The 20,611-nt window shown below is 42.5% G+C and overlaps 1 protein-coding gene across 3 annotated transcripts; it reads right to left on the bottom strand.

Annotated features, from left to right (window-relative positions):
• Positions 1 to 216: 216 nt before the first annotated feature.
• Positions 217 to 18,923, bottom strand: LOC108276293 (nucleus accumbens-associated protein 1). Of its 3 annotated transcripts, none has more exons than XM_017487872.3 (6): positions 18,478 to 18,923; positions 10,080 to 11,096; positions 9,192 to 9,362; positions 7,462 to 7,567; positions 7,267 to 7,364; positions 217 to 6,534 (listed from the first exon to the last, which is right to left on the bottom strand). In XM_017487872.3, exons 2-6 carry the CDS (start codon positions 11,065 to 11,067, stop codon positions 6,227 to 6,229), a joined length of 1,671 nt encoding a protein of 556 aa, XP_017343361.1. In that variant the 5' UTR covers positions 11,068 to 11,096; positions 18,478 to 18,923; the 3' UTR covers positions 217 to 6,226. The 3 variants fall into 3 exon arrangements, with proteins under 3 accessions (XP_017343361.1, XP_017343354.1, XP_053529837.1); XM_017487865.3 differs by lacking the exon at positions 18,478 to 18,923 and adding an exon at positions 17,507 to 18,304; XM_053673862.1 differs by lacking the exon at positions 18,478 to 18,923 and adding an exon at positions 16,224 to 17,153.
• Between the last annotated feature and the right edge of the window lie 1,688 nt (positions 18,924 to 20,611).

The following is a 20,611-nucleotide window of genomic DNA, read 5'->3' as shown; positions in this document are numbered from 1 at the left end:
ATATGATATCAATATCTGAAAAGTCTTTAAAATAGTCAATAAATATATCTGTACTGCATGAATCTGTGAAATTTATTTTGAGAGCTTTATTTTAGTAGAGGTTCATTTATGTTGTATCTGATTCTGCTGCGATTCATTTGGACCATTTCAGTATTTGGTATCATGAAACACATCAAAAATACATGATGAATAAAGACTCAGAGAGACACAAAAACATTTGTTACAAACATTTTTTATTAAGATATCCAGATGTTTTCTTTCAATTTTGATTTTTTCTCTTTACAGTAGTTAATGTGCAATTATACTTTGATAATATCGGGTCACAGTTAGGGATTCACAAAGTTATTGGCACTCTGAACACAGACTGAATGGCATGATAGGACACGGGCATTACAGGGTCACTGTGTGGGCAAGTCAGGGGGGTGGGGTGGGGCGGGGGGGGACAGACACGGCTGCGCTGGACTCGAAGCAGCTTCTGGGTTACAACTCATGCTGTGAGTGCACGACGAACAATCAGTAAATCGCATTAGTTCTTCTATAGAATGTACAGTATGTATATATATTTATATTTATATATTTCTGTATGTTTATATGTATGGATCATTCTATATTGTACAGGTTCGTAGTTATAGAAAGTGAACACACATCAATGCATTGTTTTGTTTTTTTTAGAAAAAAGATTTTACACTTCTGCTTGTGTGCAGATTAACGTGAAACATCACTGATCCCTAAACCTCAGCACGGCTCACGGCATCTGTACACATAGTCCTCTTCTCCACCGTCCAGTAGATTTATTTATTTATTTATTTATTTATTACAAAATGTCAGTTATGTAGATTTTACCACTCCGACTGCACGCTGAGGAAAACTGGTTAAAGGCAGGATTCTGAGGTACACGGGAACAGAAGAGGTACTGCAGAGACGAGTGTGTGTGAGTGTGTGTGTGTGTGTGTGTGTGTGTGTGTGTATGTATGTGAGATTTGATTGATATGATAAACACACCACTCAGTCCTCGGTCGCTGTCCCAGAATGCACAGCAGCCCAGAATGGATTTGAAAAAAGGAAAAAAGGGGTGGGGTTTAAAATACAATGATTAGGGGTCAGTAAACTCTCACACTGCTTCAGTCTCCGGCCTCGAAGACGCCGTCATCAAGGTGCCATGATTCGGGAACATTAAAATAAAAATAAACCCCCCTCCCCGATTAAAAAGGTGCATTTTTAGGCACGGAGACAGATTAGACAGTAAAAACGATAAAGTAATAAAATGACACTTCCGCTCAGCACGACTCTGGTCCCTCTGTCATATAAAAACACACTCTTTAGGCAACTTACAAAACTAAAATAAACCCAGAACATCAGGCAACATCGTTTTGTCTCTTTCCTCAAAATAATGTAAACAAAGTCTAAAATGTGTTCCTCTGTGTAACATCTGGTAAAGAGTTAAAGTGAACACAGCGCCCTCTGGAGTCCACTGTGTGTAGTGCACGAGACTGTACAGCAGGGGGCGTGTGTGTGTGTGTGTGTGTGTGTGTGTGTGTGTGTGTGTGTGTGTGTGTGTGTGTAAATCAAAATGGAGGCCACAGAAACAGAAACAGCCTCGGATCCTTAAAACTAACTCAAAATTATCAAAAATACCTCAAACAGGTCAACATTTCTCCTTTTCCTATTCTTACAAAAGACTCAGCAACTCCACTCTCACTGCGGATTAGTTACAGATCACACGTTTGCTGTTAAACAACAAAAACTAACAAACAAACAAAAACAGCTGTGCTACTCTATAACCTTATTAAGGAAACATCTGGGTACAGCTGTTTTCCTGCTGTACAGTCTTACTCTCAGGTCTAACATCTGATTATTGATCTGGGAAGCGCAAACTCGGGTTAAAACTCAGATGCAGAAAGAACAAAACACTAAAAAACAAAAAAAGTGTGAAAGTTCATCAACATCAGAGCTCCAGAGATCTCCACTGATCATTCAACTGGAAAAAAAAATAAAAATAAACACAGTCAGAAAAATCTTTTCAACAGTCTCATCAATATTTACATCAGGGATCAGATAGGCTCCTCCCCTCTCCCGCTCACACACACACACACACACACACACACACACACACACACACTTATTCCCAAACTCCTACAGACCAATTCGCTATAAAAACAAGGTGCACAAAATCCAGTCTCCTACAAAAAGAAGGTGCAAAGCTCCATTTACCTCTGTAACACACACACACACACACACACACACACACACACACACACACACACACACACACACACACACACAGTACCACTAACAGGTATCTTGGAGACTTGTTTTGGACAATAAAGACTTTTTGGAAAATCACAATGTAAATTGCTGATCGGTTTTACTGAACGTACAATTGTATTGGCACCCCACAGTCTGCTCAGGATGGGTGTGATTATAAATTATTTCTCCACTCTCTGTGCCACTTCATCATGATTTTTTTTTAAAATATCACTTCTTTTTAAAACTTTAATACTCATGAAAAGTCTATTAATGTTTTTTTTTCTATTAGCCTTTCACTGTTCCAATACATTTCAGAATATTAACACACACACACACACACACACACACACATAAAAACCTCTAAGTGAAACGTTAAAGACCTTACCTTCTAATTCTAGTCCTCTAAAGACAAGTTTCTTATTAAATTGAATTTCGAGACACTTCTTCTATAAATCCTGAACGTTATTGACATTTCCTAAACATGCAATTAGTTCATTTCAACAGGCCCTGATCAGACATCTACTGCACTCTGTAGGGTGTGTAACATATAATGTACCTAGTCATCAGGTATAATGAACAGGATGTAGTTTGAGATTCGGCCTCGGGGTGTATAAGTGTAAATAAAAATGGTTCTTGTGTGAAGATGAGTTTAAGATTAAAGTTCTTAAATGTTCGGCATGTCTGAGTGTTCCTTCGTATCCACAGTGTTTAGTGTATGAACAGAACCCAGGAGTGTCCTGGTCCTCAGGGCGGTTCTTTAGTCAGGTGAGAACACATTGATGGCAGTCGGGTCTGAGCGCGCTGGTCTCCATCCGCTTCCGAGTGAAGAAAGTGATTTGACTAAATCGACTCACTGCAGGAAGCGACTCAAACATGCCGTGTGTTTAGTTTAGTGTGCAGATTATTTCTGCCACGTTAAACTGAGCAAAAGCAGAGCTGCAGCGCTGGGGGCTAGGGGGCCTTTTTTCCAATTTGTACACGCACTTGGTAATGCGTTTTTTTTACGTTTCGGATTATTTAATCACTTGCAGTATTAAACCAAACTGTGGATCATTTATTATTATTATTATTATAACCTGAAGTGGATTAGTTTCCTATAACGGCACTGCCCGAAGCATGTTAGTCCTCTTACACCACAGCAATTTACCCACAATCAGAATTTCTAATTTATTATCGAATGACGTCACGCTTCTTATCCGTTTATAGTTACGTTTAACGTTGGTGAAATGAGTTAGGCCCTGTTGTCACTTATGTTATAGCAGCTATAAACAGTCGTTCCCTCACCAGCCTCTCGTAATTCTCTCTCTTCGAGTTAATATGACAAAAAAAAATCACAATTTGTTACTCATGTTAGCGAGAAAACAGAAAGAAGTGTAAAGTTCTGTCCTGAAGTTACAGCTTTATGTCTGACTGTTACAATGCGTTGACAATGGAGACTCCTTCCATACATGTTACATAAACACATTTCTCCTTATAGAAAACTTCACCACGTCAACGATTACACGCATTTTTTAATCTGTTTATGTAGAGCGTCTGCTGCACACGTCCCTGTGAATGAGCTGTTACTATAGAAACGATAACGTATTAAAACGAGCACATTAATATAAACCTGTGATTAACGTTACAGCAGTAACTGATATACAGAAATAACACACACCTTCTGACCAATCAGATTCAAGAACTGAACCACACTGTGGAAAAGGTAAGTAGACGGTGTTGTGGTGTGGAGGGAAGGAGTGGTGAGGATGAGAAGCAGGATGTGACGCTGAATGATGAAAATAAGGTGTTTAATTAGAGAATAAAGTGAAGCCGGATGGCATGATGATAACGAACTGCAGCTCTGCCTCTGACAGAAACTTCAGACATCATTTCTATGCAAAGTCAAAAAGCTTTCAACTGTAACGCTTCCAAAAAGCCCTGCCCAGTGCCAGACACACACACACACACACACACACACACACTGCACAGGAGAAACAAACACACCTTAAATCTCAATCAGGCGTCACCCACATGCAAGCACACAGAGCCAACTATGTGCAAGGAATGTGCACACACACACACAGCTGCCCAAACAGGGACATACAGAGCAGCTCTATAACACACAGACACACACACCCTCGCTCTCTCCTGGCACACAGACATTGTAAACCCCCGAACTCTTTCTCTCTCTCTCTCGCTCGCTCACACACACACACACACACACACACACACACACACCTTGTCTTTAAGACAGCAGGATGATTGTAACAATAGGAAGCACAGCTTTCCCCTCCCCCTGGGTCAAATGTGTGTGTGTTTACATGTACACAAGGATAGGAGGCCACAGCGAAGCCAAACAGGGTCTCACTCACACACACACACACACACACACACACACACACACACACACACACACACACACACACACACACACACAGCTCCAGCATGTCTTTATCACACTCCTGTACACTTGCCCTCGAGTGGAGATTGTAAGATGTAAGATGAATTGAGTCAAAACAAAATCTAATATAATACTAAAATTCGTCAGATGTGGGAGCAGAGCAATTTAAAATTAATTAAAGTAATAAAATAATTAAAGCTGCAATCAGAGGTTTAGACAGAGGCTAACTAAAGCTACAGGGACCTGTGCAAAGCCACGCCCACGAAAGACACCTCAACTGAAACGCCTGATTGTTAGTGCGAGAGGATGGAGCTTTCTGGAGTTACAGAAAACATGATTAACATGCAAGTAGACCCGCCTCCTTGTCCTGACTGGTTGGTGTTAAAATATTAAACATAGTTGTGATGTCAACTTTTCATCTTTTACACGTTAACATTTTACTTCCTGAAATCAAATTGGAGCTTCAGGGGTCAGTTACTGAGTTTTGATTCAAAGTGATTCATAGTGAATCAGATAGATGACTCAGTACACAGTTTAAAAGAGAAAATCCTCACACACATCAGCACAACACTATATTAGAGCTAGAGTGAAACAGCGGTGGTGTGTGAGTCAAGAGGCTTTAGGGGAAGTGGACGAGGGTGTGTTAAACACAAACACAACGTGTGTCAGAAACTGAATCAGTGAATCAGATTAAACAGAGCCAAGGTAGAGGAGCGATTTCTCACAGCCAATCAGGTATGAGCACCGTTCTTTCTAAAAGACATCAGTATGTAAAAATTATTTCTCCCTTCACGTCCTCCTACAACCCCACAGCAACACACGCCTTAAACACTTTGGTGAAAACAAAAGAGGAAAAAAAAAATCCACAAAAAGGTTTGAAACAAAATCTGCCTCTCATTTCACACGACCAATCTGAAAGAAGATAAATATTAAAATACGACGCATCTGTCACTCTCTACAGACCGAAACCTTACGACAGCTCTGGAGCCACCACACACAAGACAAATAACACACAGATGTGGGAGAGAGAGAGAGAGAGACAGACAGACAGACAGACAGACAAAGAGAGAAACAAAGGGCAGAATTCTTTCTTTTTCATCTGCTTTAAATTTATCGGTAAAGTGGAGGAGGAGAATAAATTCTTTCCAAATTGGAGACAGAGGAACCGCCTACACCTGTCTGTCTTGCTGTCTCTCTACAGTGACTATGACTCTCTCGGCCAAAATACAATCGGCGAGTCTCGACACCATCAAGTGGTGCTGCAGACATTTACATTCAACTAATCGACTACAGTGTTAATGTGGGGGAGAGTGTGTGTGTGTGTGTGTGTGTGTGTGATATGGAGGCGAACTACAAAAACAGAAGTGTCACATGATATACAGATTTATAAAGCGTGAAGAAAAGGAGGGGCTTCTGTGCAAAAAATGGGTTATTTGGGGAAAAAAGTAAAAAAAACAAAAGAAAAACAAAAAACAAAAAAAGAAGAAGAACAAAAGAAAAAGCGTCTTTGTTAAACCGCACCTACAGAGTCACATGGACAGGATGCAGGGCGGAGACAGGGACATGGGTCGGGGGCGGGGCTTCTTCATTCAGGCCCACTCATTGGAACAGAGCACTGGTGTCTCCAGCCACGCCTTGCAGTGATTCACCGGATGAGGGGGTGGTTTCCAGAGAAGCCCCGCCCTCTAGATCGGCCGCCTCGAAGGCAGGGTCGGCACCCAGAGCCTCGGCCTCCATCTTGACGGCGTCAGGGAGGAAGCCTGCGTAAGCGTCGCTCTCAGCCATCAGCAGCTTCAGTTTGGGGATCCAGCTCTTCCTCACCACGCGCCGAGCATTAGTGCACATGTCTGCCGCGATGGCGTTCATCTCACTCTCCTTAAAGCTCGTTGCAAAGTTCTGGCAGTAATCTGTGGGACACACACACACACACACACACACACACACACAATGTGATCAAGAGGGTCATGTGACTGGGCGTTTCGGCAGGGGTTTAGGGGTTCACGGAGTTTGATGGTCACACGTCTTGTTCAGTTGTTTAGTTGCAGCCTCAGGATTTCTTCATCATTTTCTGCGGTGTGGATTAATTTCAGATAACAGCATGTTCCAAAGTGTGCTATTCTGTTACACATTAAGAAGCTCTGATGCTGAGTGATTTGTGCTGCAGCTTCTCTGTTCACTCTGCTGTGAGTGACGTTACTGAAAACATGGAAATCACGGTTTATGCTGCTGACTGTATCAACCACCACTAATAATAATAATAATAATAATAATAATAATAATAATAATCATCATCATCATCACTCATTACAGACAGCAGATATAACGTACATTACATTAATAGAAATACATTAATACTGTGAGAATATTGTACACTTACACACATCTGCACGTTGTGTTAAGAGTGTTTAAGAGTGTTTATAGTGTAAAGATTTAAAACCACACTGAACTTCACACAGCTGTACATAACCTGATGAATGATTTTACAGGTACTGTGTGTGTGTTTGTGTGTGTGTGAGTTTAATAATAAGACTTATTAAAGTGTAATAAGTCTGAGTTAACATAAACACGCACGTGATCATTGCAAACTCATCAGCTCTGTGTAGAACCCGTGACGAGGTTCTGTTTGTGAGTCCACTTACATTTAACAGCGTGGAGGACACGACTGTCCAGCGGTTTACGACTCGGGTCATTAGTGGAGGAGCGAATCCCCGTCCCACAGCTGTTCGCCAGAGTGCTCCTGAATACACAGACACGTCGATTTATACAACACACACACACACACACACACACACACACACACAAACACACACACACACACACAAAAACACACACACCTGTCAAAGAATGCAGCCAGCAGTCTCCTCAGTAGGACTTTGTGTCGGGTTCCTGCGCTGACATGACAGTTCATCAGCTGAGCTCTGGAGATGAACACACCAGTTCCTACACACACACACACCCCAATGTTAGAACCAGACATGTAATACAGATCAGTAACATTAATACTGAGATTCTATACAGAATAAAATCATAATATGGTCATTGGCATCCCATAATTCCCAGGCTGCTTCCTAAAACAGCAGCTCTTAGGAGGAATAATGCAGCACATTGTGCCCTACAGAACCTACAGAACCCTGAACAAATCATTCAGCTAATGTAGAACCTGGTATGTGTGTGTTTATACACTGGGATTTACCATAACCAACACGGGTTTGGGTGGGAACAGCTGCCGCTTGTCTATTTTAGTTACGATGCAGTTAAGGTGTGGATAAGGTGTAGCTAAGGTGCAAGTAAGGTATAGTTAATATGTAGCTAAGATGTAGGAGTAGTCCAAGATAAGATGTAGGTAAAGTGTACGTGAGCTGTAGTCAAGATGCAGAAAATATATAGGTAAGTTGTAGATAAGATGCAGTTGAGGTGTAGGTAAAATGTAGTTAAGACGTAAGTAAGATGCAGTTGAAGTGTAGGTAAGATGTACATAAGATGTAGATAAAATGTAGGCAAGATGCAGTTGAGGTGTAGGTACGATGTAGTTAAGATGAAAGTAAGATGAAGTTGAGCTGTAGTTAAGACGTAGGTAAAATGAAGCTGAGTTGTAGTTCAGACATAGGTAAGATGAAGCTGAGTTGTAGTTAAGATATAAGTAAGATGAAGTTGAGGTGTAGTTAAGATGTAGGTAAGATGTATTTAAGATGTAGTTGAGGTGTAATTAAGATGTAGGTAAGATGTAGTTATGATGAAGTTGAGGTGTAGTTACAATGAAGTTGAGTTGGTAGGATGAAGTTGAGTTGTAGTTAAGATGTAGGTAAGATGTAGTTAAATTGAAGTTGAGGTGTAGTTAAGATGAAGTTGAGGAGTTGGTAAGTAGTTTAAGTGTAGGTAAGATGTAGTTAAGAAGAAGTTGAGGTGTAGGTAAGATGTAGTTTAGATGCAGACAGGAGTTCCTTTTTATACTAAGAAAAATATTAATATTATGTTCTTAATAATAACGTGTGCAAATGTTTCTAATGTCTAGCGCCTGGTGGTTAGCGCAATGAAACCATGTACACGCATGCCCCGGTGTCTATCGCGTATACGCATGCTCCGGTTTCTATCGTGACGGATGATGAGTGAATACTGATATGAGATTGAGGAAACACCTGTGCAACTGTCAATCATTCCAGATTCACATATTGAATGGCTCATCCGCAGTTTTTACTGGAGATAAAAGAAAACGTCTTTTTTGGTAAAACTTTATTATTAATAATGCGTGAGAGCGTACTCTGATGTGAGAATGTGTAACGATAACACGTCTCATACTCAACACTGTTCTCTACTGAACACGTCTCATTTACTCTCCACTACTGAGAAAAAAATGAAACTATAGATTGTATTGTATAGATTGTATATCAGTCACATGACCTCCATCTTTTCTGTATCACTTTACATTAAACGTTATTTGATTACTAACATGAAAAGAAGATAAATCAGGGTAGATAATTTAGGTTAAATTTAAGTTACTGTATGATGACATTTTAGACTGAATGTTCAGCGATGGTGTACAAGGTGATGAATTTGAGTTTCTGACCTGTGACGAGCTCCAGTTTCTCGGCCGGGTCGCCCTCCTCGTACAGTTTGGGGTGGCAGCGATTTCCAATCTGAGCGATGAGCTCAGCGGGGAGAGACGCCAGGTCCTGACGACCACGCATCCGACTCCGAGTCTCCGAGTGGTCCGGCAGAGCCTCTACTCGCTCGCCCGCTGAGCACACACACAGAGAGAGAGAGAGAGAGAGAGAGACAGAGAGAGAGACAGAGAGAGAGAGAGAGAGACAGACAGAGAGAAAGCAGGAGACTCATTATCACATTTTCTTTCCACCATCTGCTCAGAGTTTAGTTAAAAACTCTCCTCCTATTTTCAGCACTAATGTCTGTCACTCGTCCGCTCCCAGAAACAAAGTCATCCCCGGGACACACTGAAACCCAGCACAGAGTCATATATAAAACTGCTTTCAGACCAGTTCAGCGATTTCAAAACAGAAGACCTTTATTTATTTATTATTCACGACAAACTCTAAAATCTGAAACATTTAGAAAATAATAAACGAAACTAGATTTAAAAATATCATCATTTTTGATTCATTTTGATGAAGTTAATGATGGCACACAATAACGTGAGTAAAACTTGAGTTATTCTGTTAATTAAACAATAAATACGTTTGGCCTGAGTTTCTGCAGAACCGCTACGTCAGTTTCCGCTAAAACTGAGGTCAAACAGAAAGCAGTGACTTAAATCCACACAGTCATCATAATACTCTGTAAAAGCTGCTAATATTTGTACCTTAGCTAAACACCAAAGGCTCTTTGCCAGATTTAGACAGATGGAACGAACACCAAACACACACTAATATTTTGTACTCAGTAAATTAGCGTGTGGTAAACATTATTATGTGGTAAAAGTTAGCGTGTGGCGTCTCACCTGTGGCACCCATGTTGAGCATGCTGTACATGGTGTACATGTTGCAGATCTGCCTGTACTGTTCCTCAGCGCCGTCCTCTGCAGCCTCTTCCTCCTCCTCATCATCGTGATAAGAGATGGGCGAGTCACTGGTGTAGGCGCTCACGGTGCCAGGGCTGGTGCCCTCAGGGGTGGCGCTGCTGCTAGAACCGTTCCCATTGCCGTTAATGTTAGCAGTGTGGCCTCCTTGTGCTACGGCCAACCCTACAGCCAGTCCCTGTGGCTGGATTGCGCTACTGCGCACCATCTCTTGGGAAAATCGTGCCGTTTTGCGCCCCCCAGATCCTCCGGATGCTCCGGTACCATCCCGACTCCCGCCCTCCCAAAGACGCTTCGCCACAGGAGTGCAGACCACCGAGTAGGGTGAGACCTCGGGCTGCTCCGCCTTCACTCGGGACACCAGAGGCAGCGGGGTGAGGCAGGAGGCGGGGCGACTGGTGGCCGTGACCGCCACCCCTCCTCCTCCATTAGCCGAGACGCTGGCGTTCGTCTGAGTAACGGGACTCTGAGGTTCAGATGGCGGCGTCTCCTCAACATGAAGGCCCTGAGAGTCGCAGCTGGGTGAGCTGACCTTCAGGAAGAACTCTGTGCCCTTCTCCATGATCTGCTGGATCTGCAGGAAGCCAGCGGTGTACATGAGGAGGAACTGATCTCCTACATTCATGCTGAGGCGGCCCGTATAGCAGAAGGCCAGGATCTGCTGGAAACTCTGAGGCTGTACGGCAGGTGGCAGCTCCACGACGGCCGGGGCCTTGCTACCAGCGCCGCTGTTGAAGAGGTCGCGGAAGTACGCGCTGCTGGCCGCCAGTACGGCCCGATGTGCCTTGAAGGCATGGCCTTTCACCACCACGGACACGTCGCAGTACAGGCCCTGCAGCCGCTGCTCATTCAGACACTCCAGGACGTTGTTGCCGAAGTTGGGGATCGCCATCTGAAGGGTCTGAGCCATGGCGCTACGGCCGGCACCACCACGGAAATCTGAGAGGAGCAACAAAACGGGAAAGAACTCCATCAGGAAAATTCCAGAAATGAAGACCAGCCATGTCTGTGGATTCTTTACGATCATCTTATTACTGTATAACAATTTCAGAGGGTTTGGAAATCACAAAAGCAAACAAGACAAAAGGACAAGATGCCAATGAAGCAGAACAAACCCTCTTCAGTTTGGTCACTGCTAATTCCCGCACATTAGCCGAGTCTTCCCGACCAACGACCACAACATTCTGAGCTCACGGACGCTCTTTACTGCCAAGTAACAATCTGAGCAACAAATAAAACTGCAATTTCATTGGCAGTTACAGACTCTCTGGGACTAAACATCACAGTTTTGAGTATAACTTTGCAACCCAATATGATTTTGGTATCCCCCCACCCCTGAAGATGTACCAATCTGATAACGAGACACCATGGAATTTTACAGAGTCACCGAGTTACTAAGAGGATGTTGGAATCGGATCAGTATCAGCTGATTCCCAGAGCTCTGACTGACTTAAAAATGAAAAAGTGGGATCTGTAATTATTTAACAATGGGAAGGAAGTTGGGGTCAGTCACGGTGCTTCCCTAGGAGAGGTGAAAGTTTAAGGGTCATGCCCATAAACCCAGCAGTAGCAATCGGACAGTCCCGAGAGTCAGTGTGCAGAAGCATCGAGGGAAACCGGCAGAACTTTAATCTCAGAGTCACATGTTTAAAAAGGAGCGTACTTATTACAGGCCGGGTCTCTGAGTGCTTTTACACCGAGCAGTGTGTCGAGTCTGAACTACAATGAAATTCATTCTTTTGCTCTGTTTGCTATTTGGTTCAGTTTGGTTTCACACTGCACAGAATTAAACAAACCGAAAAGCATAAAGATATTGTCTGAGGTGTGTGCAGGGATAAAGATCCTCACAAAACTTGGTCAGAAATATAGCAACAAAAAAGTAAACAAAACTTTATCAAGTTTGTGCAGAAATCACAAAAATCACTTGGAACACCAATTATATGAATCATTCGTTTAAAACATGCGTGTCTCATCCAGAGATTATTTTCTCTTTTTCTTTGTTTTGTCACTCCAAATCTCAAAAACACACAACATTTCTACAGCTCTGTGCTTTGGCTCAGTTTAGTGTCTTACAAAACAACCTATAGGACAATGTCCAGGACAACCTACAGGACAACACACAAGACACCTTACAGGACAATGTACAGAACATCATCAACCTAAAGGTTAGCATAGGACGACGTACAGGACAACCCACAGGACACCGTACAGAACATCCTACAGGACAACCTAAAGGATAACATACAGAACAACGTACAGGAAAACCCACAAGACACCTTACAGGAAGATCCACAGGTCTACCTACAGGACAACCCAAAACATCCTGCAGGTGAGTCGATCCAGAGTCAATTCACCTTCTCATCAGTGTTCACTCCGAAGCAGATTGAGACCAGCGTGCTCAGTGTGATCGCTGCGTCCTCACCTGACTAAAGAACCGCACTGAGGACAGAACACACCAGGGTTCTGTTTAGTGAAGTCCGACTAAGCCTTTTTTTTTTTTTTAAATGAGGGGTATCCGGCTTTATTGAGCACTAACCCAAGCCTGATCCTTTGTTGTACATCAGCTGTGATGGAGAGCACAATTTGTGGCAGGACTACAGGGCTAAAACATCTGCAGTGTGGAAATATTTTAAATAGGAACACGAAAGCAGTCCAACGGCCATTTGCAATGTCTGCAGTGCAAGCGTTTCGGGAGGCGGTAGCAACGGAGCTGAGTTCTTACCATACTACCAGTACGGCACCTAAAAACAAAACACTCAACGGAAAACAGCGAGTTCACTCAGGTAACTCAGGCAAAGTGTGCATCGAACAACACACACTGGAGGCTAGTTTTAAAAGGAGAGTGGAATTTCCTCTTGACAGCAACAAGGCCAGTTGTGATTATATTACTCATTGTGTGTGTTCTAGTTTTACGACTACAATGCTGCACTAAGTGGAACTGATAAGAGCTATTTCTAGACAGATTTTAGTTTGTTTACTTGGAGATATTTTTTTTAAAAACTAATGAAAACCAATGCTTCACTTAATGGAATTGTTAAGAGCCATATAACATTTTTTGTTTGCTTGTTTACTTTGTTATTATGTATAAATAAAAAAATAATAAATAAATAAATACTATAAGGAACAGCTTGGATTCAGGCTTTTTTTCTACTCCTTAATGAATTGCAGAGCTATTGAGTCGTCAGGCATATACAGTGGATTGATAATAACTTGAACATACTTGAAGTGTACACCTAGTACTAGGAAAATACCGGTATCGGATTGGGATCCTGTATCTGCAGATACTCCATATTAAATAAATCGACTTATTAAATGAAATAAATCTAACTAAATAAAGTAAACCCAGTGCGTATACGAAAGAACACTCAGACGTGAACTCATCTGTGTTCTGCATGAGTGTGTACAAACACTGGACTTTCTCTACTACTGCAGAACCTTCACTTAAAAAGTTCTCCATTATATACGACACCATGAGGAACTCGAACAGCACCACGACCCTGCTGATCGTACCAGAGCTCTGGGAATTTTACAGGAACGGGACATTTTTCAGCCTTGGTTTCCCTGAATCTCACACTGTTCCTCCTCATACTAACGGAACCCTGACACTCGTGCAGCAGAAAGCAGAACAGTTAAACATCCTGACGATCTTGATCTCACACATGGCTGCTGTTCCATGAGAAATGCCCAACGAGAGACATGTGCACAACACTGAGAGGAACCCGAACGTACACTTCAGCTCTGAGACACAACATCTCGTCCTCGCCTGAGCGGGAAGACTCGCAAAGTCACGAAGCATTCGTTTCATGCATCACACTTCAGAATGGAAGACGAAGACATATCTGTGTTTGTGTGTATGTGTGTGAGAGAGAGAGAGTGTGAGAGAGGGAGATTAAATATAAATACATATAAATATACATTAAGCTGCAGGGAAATTAACAACAACGATAAAGGACTAATGTCAAAAAACGAGACCTCACTCAACAGTATAAAGGGTAAAGGGGCTCCTTGGGGGAAAAGAAGTGCCCCCTTTGTCTCTAACTCACTACCTCCCACACACATACACACACACACACACACAGAGCATGCCACACACACATCAGACAAAACGGCTTGTTTACAGTTGGCCAGCACACACACACAGTCTGAGAAGCCTGGGGTTTATTTAAGAAGTTCCCCCTCTGGCAAGATTGTGTGTGTGTGTGGTGTGTGTGTGTATATATATATATATATATATATATATATATATATATATATATATAAACACACATGTGTGTTTATATATATATATATATATAAATATATATATATATATATATATATATATATATATATATATATATATATATATATAAATACACACATGTGTGTGTGTGTGTGTGGTACAGCACAGAAAAGGCAGAGGCAGGAATCTCCAGAAAGATTGGGAGAAAGTTCCCAGCTCGGCCCGACCATAATGTCATTAACGCACTGAGCTCCAGCAGGTCATTTTAGAGAAATTGTTTTTTATTAAATAAACAAAAACAAAAAAGTTTAAATCTTTAATCAGAGTAGCAGCTTTTACTCTCCTATTGACACATACACTCCTGATAAAAGGTTCCTCACGGGTTCTCTGTGTGTCGGACGGTTCTAAAGTCTTTGTAAAGAACCAAAAGTTTAGAAATATTTAACAACTAAATGACTTTCCACTACTACTGTGACAGTACCTACTGCACAGCCATTGAAACAGTACGTACTGATCAGTATGTGTGTAGTACGACCACAATCCCTGACATTCTACATCTGCCATGTTGGAATTGTCATGTGACCTTTGATGTCATCATAAACACACAAATCTAAAGGGGCCACCAGATTAAAGCAAACGCACGAACGGCAAAAAGCACATCAGGAAAGTTAACTGAATTAGTAATGTACTGTGGGTGGGGTTAACAGGCTGAGGTAAATTCGTTACTGTCAGCTTGGCCGGCTACGGCATGATGGAGATCACAAAAAAGGTTTCAAAACGCTGTGACAACAGTTTTCTTATTTAAACCTTCAACAAGATAATGGGTTTTTTTTTGGTATTGTTAAACGAGTCCTGTTTAACCCAGGATTAATACTTAAAAAGAGCCGACGCGCTGTCTTCCGCCATTATTTTTCTGAGCTCGGCCGCACCGTTCCTGTTGCATTATGGCATTTTTGACTCACGTAGTGTCCATCGGACATCCCAGGGCCGTTGATTCTCAAGGTAGTTGAAGTAAAAAACTGAATAAATGGAGACAAGTGCAGGTTAGAAAGTACCCGCATTTGTGTAATTCTAGCCTTAAAGAGTATAAGGATTTGTATATGGGTGCTAATCGTGGCGAGAGACTGCCCAAGCATTGTTCTTCTTTTTGTGTTTCTTCTTCATTGTCGGCCTTTACAGCAGAAGACCTGCTTTACTGCTCTGTACTGACTCTTGTAGGCCAGGAGGGGTAGTGCAAGTTGTCGTAATGCACACGCGTTGACCGCCCGTGTACGCGTACATGTCAAATGGAGTATACTTTGAAAGGCCATGCATACGTATTTAAAAAAACAAAGTATACCAGAGGCTTACTGTGTAGCAGGGTAGTATGCGATTTCAGATGCAGCCCTAGTAATTTCCCTAAAACCCTCCGGGATATTTTGCATCTCTGATACCCCCTTAAACACCTTGTCTATATTTTATTGTTCAGACTTTTAAACTCAATAGAAAAGAGAAAAAGAAGAAGAAGAAGAAGAAAAAAGCACTTTTATACTGAAAAAGAAACACTAAACTTACAGGATTTAACACAATCTTTCCCCACATATCAGTTCAGACAGGATAAATAAATATATTTATTACCTGGAATTTTTTTTTTTTTTTTTACTGCTCAGAGAGAAAATACAGAGAAAGTTTCTGCAAAATATTACTGAAGTGACGGATTCAGACTAAAATTCCAAGGAAACTGCGGGAATAATCACATCACACACCTCCACATGGAAAACTAATCCCATCTGAACAGGGCTTTATGCGATTGATGTAAGCTTGTTATTTTATATATGTACATATAAAGTATATACGTAGCTTACGTTCAGTTGATTTTGCCTGAAGGGTAACATGGACCCAAGAGCAATCCCCAAACACTCCCTGCCCCGGTTCCATCAACACTGTGTGTAATGGTGAGAAGATACAACAGGTTCTTTAAATAAACTTCACATCCCTGCTGCTGTCAAATCAGATGACATCAGAAACTCAGAACAATAACAGCGTTGATGAGTACACTTTAAAAATATTACAGTTTCAAATCTAGAACCTGAACGTGTTCTTCGGTTGTCCCTTGGTAGACATCGCTCCGTGTAAAACCCTACAGCAGGGTGTTTCTCCATCAGAAAGGATCCCAAGGAGAATGATTAAGAACTTCTAAAGAACCCTTAAAAGAAGGATTTTTCTGAGTTTCCCAGTCCAGGATTTTGCAATTGCAGAAATTAACACAAAAATAAGAAAGAGCTCTCAATATTTCTAAATTACCACAGATTTTCCACAGATTCGGGCCGACACTCGTCATATAACCTTATCACAACGCACATTCAGCCAAAGAGCTCTTCCATTCACGTACATCAAACAAGTACCGCGAAAAGGTCTTGTTTACCAACAAACATCACTGTGAAAGAGCATGCAAAACGAGTCCGTGTGATTGCAATTTTGCAAATTCAAGCAGTTTTCCGCAAAAAAAAACGCACAAAGATCTCTGGAAATTGCATCGCAAAGTTTTGAAAAAAGCAGCTGCAAAAGCAAGCAATTTTGGCCACAACAATCACAAACAAAATTCCAAAAACCCTGTACAGACTGAATATCTGACCAGAGTGCTTATTAAGTGTTTATAAGTGCATTATAACCTGGGTGCACCACTGCGTTGGGTTCCTTCATTATGGTTCTAAGGTTTAAATATGCAGCACTGAGCTTAGTTTATTTCTCAAGAACTTTGCACAGAAAACACCCGCGTATAAGGTTCTACACAAAACAGCGTTTAGTAATTTTCTCATACACACCCCCCCTCCCCCACCTCTCTCGCACTCTCTCTCTCTCACACACACACACACACACACACACACAGCTGAGTTGTGCAGAAGTGCTAAAGTTCTCTCAGGTCACAGCTTCTGTAAATGATGTGGAAATAAAAGTCAAACTGCGGGATTTAGACAATAACAGATGATAACTTTCAATAATAATAAATGTAAATAAAAACATTATACACTAAAGCACTAACACATGGAGTAAATCAGTGATGCGGTTCGGTGTGCACGTGATCAGGAGTGTAACCGGAACCGGACTGTGTGTGTAATCTGTGTAGAAATCAGTAAATGAGTCAGACCTCAGGCCTCTCGCTGATTGGGCTGCAGCTCCGGTTCTCAGGCTGGCCGTGCCCGCGGTGTGCCAGGCAGGCAGTCGGTGTGAGTGTGTGTGCGCGCGCGCGGACACGGTGCGTGGGCGCGCGGCGACGCCAAAAAGGCACACGGAATAAACGCGGTAAAGCGGCGGAGCTCAGCATGCGCGTGCCGCCATGCCCGGTGTGTGTGCGCGCCTGTGAGAGTGTGTGCCACTGCAGCACGGGTCCTGTGGCGCGCGCGGAGTCCGGAGGCCTGCACAGCTTCAGCGTGCCACAAATCTGGGTTCGGCCACGCGCCTCAGTTCCCGACGGCGGAAAAATCCGGTGTAAATCCGGTTCCCGCGCGTTACCTAAACACTCACGCTTCTGTAGAACGCCGACATTTAAACTTGTTCACATTTTATCCCGGGTTTGTGAGCTGCTCCGATCCACCGCACCTTGTCTTATTGTACAGACATCAACAGGTCATCCCGGGACAAACGCAGGCGAGCCGGACTGAACCACTGTGCTGAGCACTGCGGGGGGAGACACACAGCGGCGCGGTGAAAACACACTGATCGCGCTGCCTCGGGACTCTCACACACCGCAGAGACACGGTTTAATAACCGAAATACGAAACTAAACCTCTGTTCACACGCACACAGCTCTGATTTCTCTACACACTCCGCTCGGTATCAGCACACACACACCCGCCGCAGCTGTCAGGCCTGAAACCGGCCGCCATGATCCGGAGGTCCGCGAAGTGGTTAAACTTTTTTGTCGGTACCGTTCGTCTGCGCCCCTCCCCCACCGCCACCGCCGCACACCTTCCCCACAACACACCACCGTTACCCCCAACACACACACACACACACACACACACACACACACACACTGCGGGGGAGACGCCTGGAAACAAACACGGGATCCCGGCTTCCCTCCGCAACCTCACACGACCCCACAGAGAGGATACTCACCCCCGAGCTCGAGCCGTTACCGAGTGTTCGCGCAGAGCAGTCCGACACATACGTACACACACACGCGCGCGCTTTGTGTCTGTGTGTGTGTGTCTCTCTCTCTCCTCAGAAACAGCCATTCATTGTGGGCGCGAGGCCGTGATGTCGATCACAGAACGCTCGAGCGCCACTTTCTCTCCCTGCGGGATCACGAGCGCAGAGACACTGAGCACAGCTCGCGACTCACCGGGTTGCCAGATCACACCGACTGTTTCACTCATTTACCCTTTAATATCCGATTCGATTCACCGAAAACCTGCGATGTGACTCAGCTGGAGAGTTTACACTCTGGGTTCTACAGTAAACGGGTTCTACCTATAACCTTTTCTGAAAGAAATCCCTGTTTTCTACAGCCCTGGGTTCTACGTAAATCCATATGAAATGGCTTCTTAGCTATGACTTCATTCTATATGTGTATGTATTTCCTTATGAAACAGGAAGTCAGAATGATGAGTGATTTAAACAACAACCAATAGTGTTAGAGATACACCACGGCACACCCCCATCCCATCTAAACACACCCACAGTGGGATAGGGTTACATTTCTGATGTGATGTGAAGTTTAAACATAATCAATCTATGGTATCTTAAGCATCAAAAAAAGTTAATAATAACATTATTATTATCATTATTGTTGTTGTTGTTGTTATAATTAGCAATCTGAACAGCATTTTAAAATATTAATCTATTGTGTCTGAGTAATTATAATTAACAAAAGCATCTCAGAGTGTGTTAATTTATTTATTTGTTTGTTTATTTAATCAACGTATTTATTTATTTATTATTTATTTATTCAGGATTCCAGGAGTTTAACCGCCCAATCTGGCCACCTCGCACCTCTCTCTCTCTCTCTCTCTCTCTCTCTCTCTCTCTCTCTCTCTCTCACTCTCTCCTGATGTGTTTACGCATAAACATTTCCCGTGTTTACGCAGTTAGCGCAGCGGTTGTTATGGCAACAGCGGCAGAGGCCACGCCTCATTTCTGTACGCGTGATTTGAAAAGTAAATTCAGGCCAAATATCTCTCTCTCTCTCTCTCTCTCTCTCTCTCTCTCTCTCACTTTCTAACACAAACACACACACACACACACACACACACACACACACACACACACACAAGAATAAAAATGTTAATAGGGTGTTTAGATTTAATTACACATGTAGTTACGTAGTTGTAGTGTGGAGCAGGTGACATTGAGCTATAGATACCCAGATAGCCAACCAGCTATCAAGCAGATATCAATCCAGATAGCAGGGCACAACCTCTCTCTCTCTCTCTCTCTCTCTCTCTCTCTCACACACACACACACACACACACACACACACATACACACACATACACACACACTGTGGAAATGGCAGTATCAACTTAGAAAGCATGTGTTTGGACTGGGGGAGGAAACTGGAGTACCACACAAGCACAGGAAGAACACACAAACTCCTCGTACACAGGGTGGAGGCAGGAATCGAACCCCCAATCTTGGAGGTCTGAGGCAAAAATACTAAGCACTATGGCCCCTGAGATATAGATCAGTGAGAATTCGGGGGTAAATCAGGAGTGTTTGAATTTATCAGCATTTTTGTTTTGTCCTGATGAGTGAAAGTCTGAACTGATGTTCCTGAGCTCTTTCATTGGAAATATCTGAGAGAAATAGCAAGTTTTAATTCATATGACATCATGCAAGTGGGCATGGTCAACATCAGACAGGAACTTTGAGAAATGACACATGCTTCGGCTAGGTTTTTAATATTTATTTATTTATTTAAAATAAAGTAATAAAATGTTCATGAATAATATACTCCACATACTGTATTATGTTTATAGTATGCGCATAATATGTTCTATTGTAACAAAATAAACATCAAGTTTAATGGACACACGAATGAAACTCAGTTGGAGTTGTGAGATGCATTGATAGATTTTATGTGCATTAAATCAGGGGAATAATGTAGACAGAGAAATGCAGAACTTTACTCAGGCTGAATACTGAATATACTGAATACTGAATCTTTACTGCAACTGCAACAAATAAACCATTAAATGTTAAATACCTTTTAAATGTGATTTTATTGTGACTGTTACTGCATTTGTTCACA

Source organism: Ictalurus punctatus, chromosome 2 (genome assembly GCF_001660625.3).
Source record: "Ictalurus punctatus breed USDA103 chromosome 2, Coco_2.0, whole genome shotgun sequence".
NCBI classification, from domain to species: domain Eukaryota; kingdom Metazoa; phylum Chordata; class Actinopteri; order Siluriformes; family Ictaluridae; genus Ictalurus; species Ictalurus punctatus.
Note: the sequence above shows the minus strand (reverse complement) of the source record. Positions and strands in the feature narration are given on the sequence as shown.

Coding starts and splice junctions, on each gene's coding strand:
- LOC108276293 (XM_053673862.1), bottom strand. CDS start 16,296: ATGGAACCGGGGCAGGGAGTGTTTGGGGATTGCTCTTGGGTCCATGTT. Junction 11,097..16,223: donor TCAGGCAAAATCAACTGAAC/GTAAGCTACGTA, acceptor TGCTCCTCTCAG/ATTTCCGTGGTGGTGCCGGC. Junction 6,535..7,266: donor TGTCCTCCACGCTGTTAAAT/GTAAGTGGACTC, acceptor TGTGTCCCACAG/ATTACTGCCAGAACTTTGCA.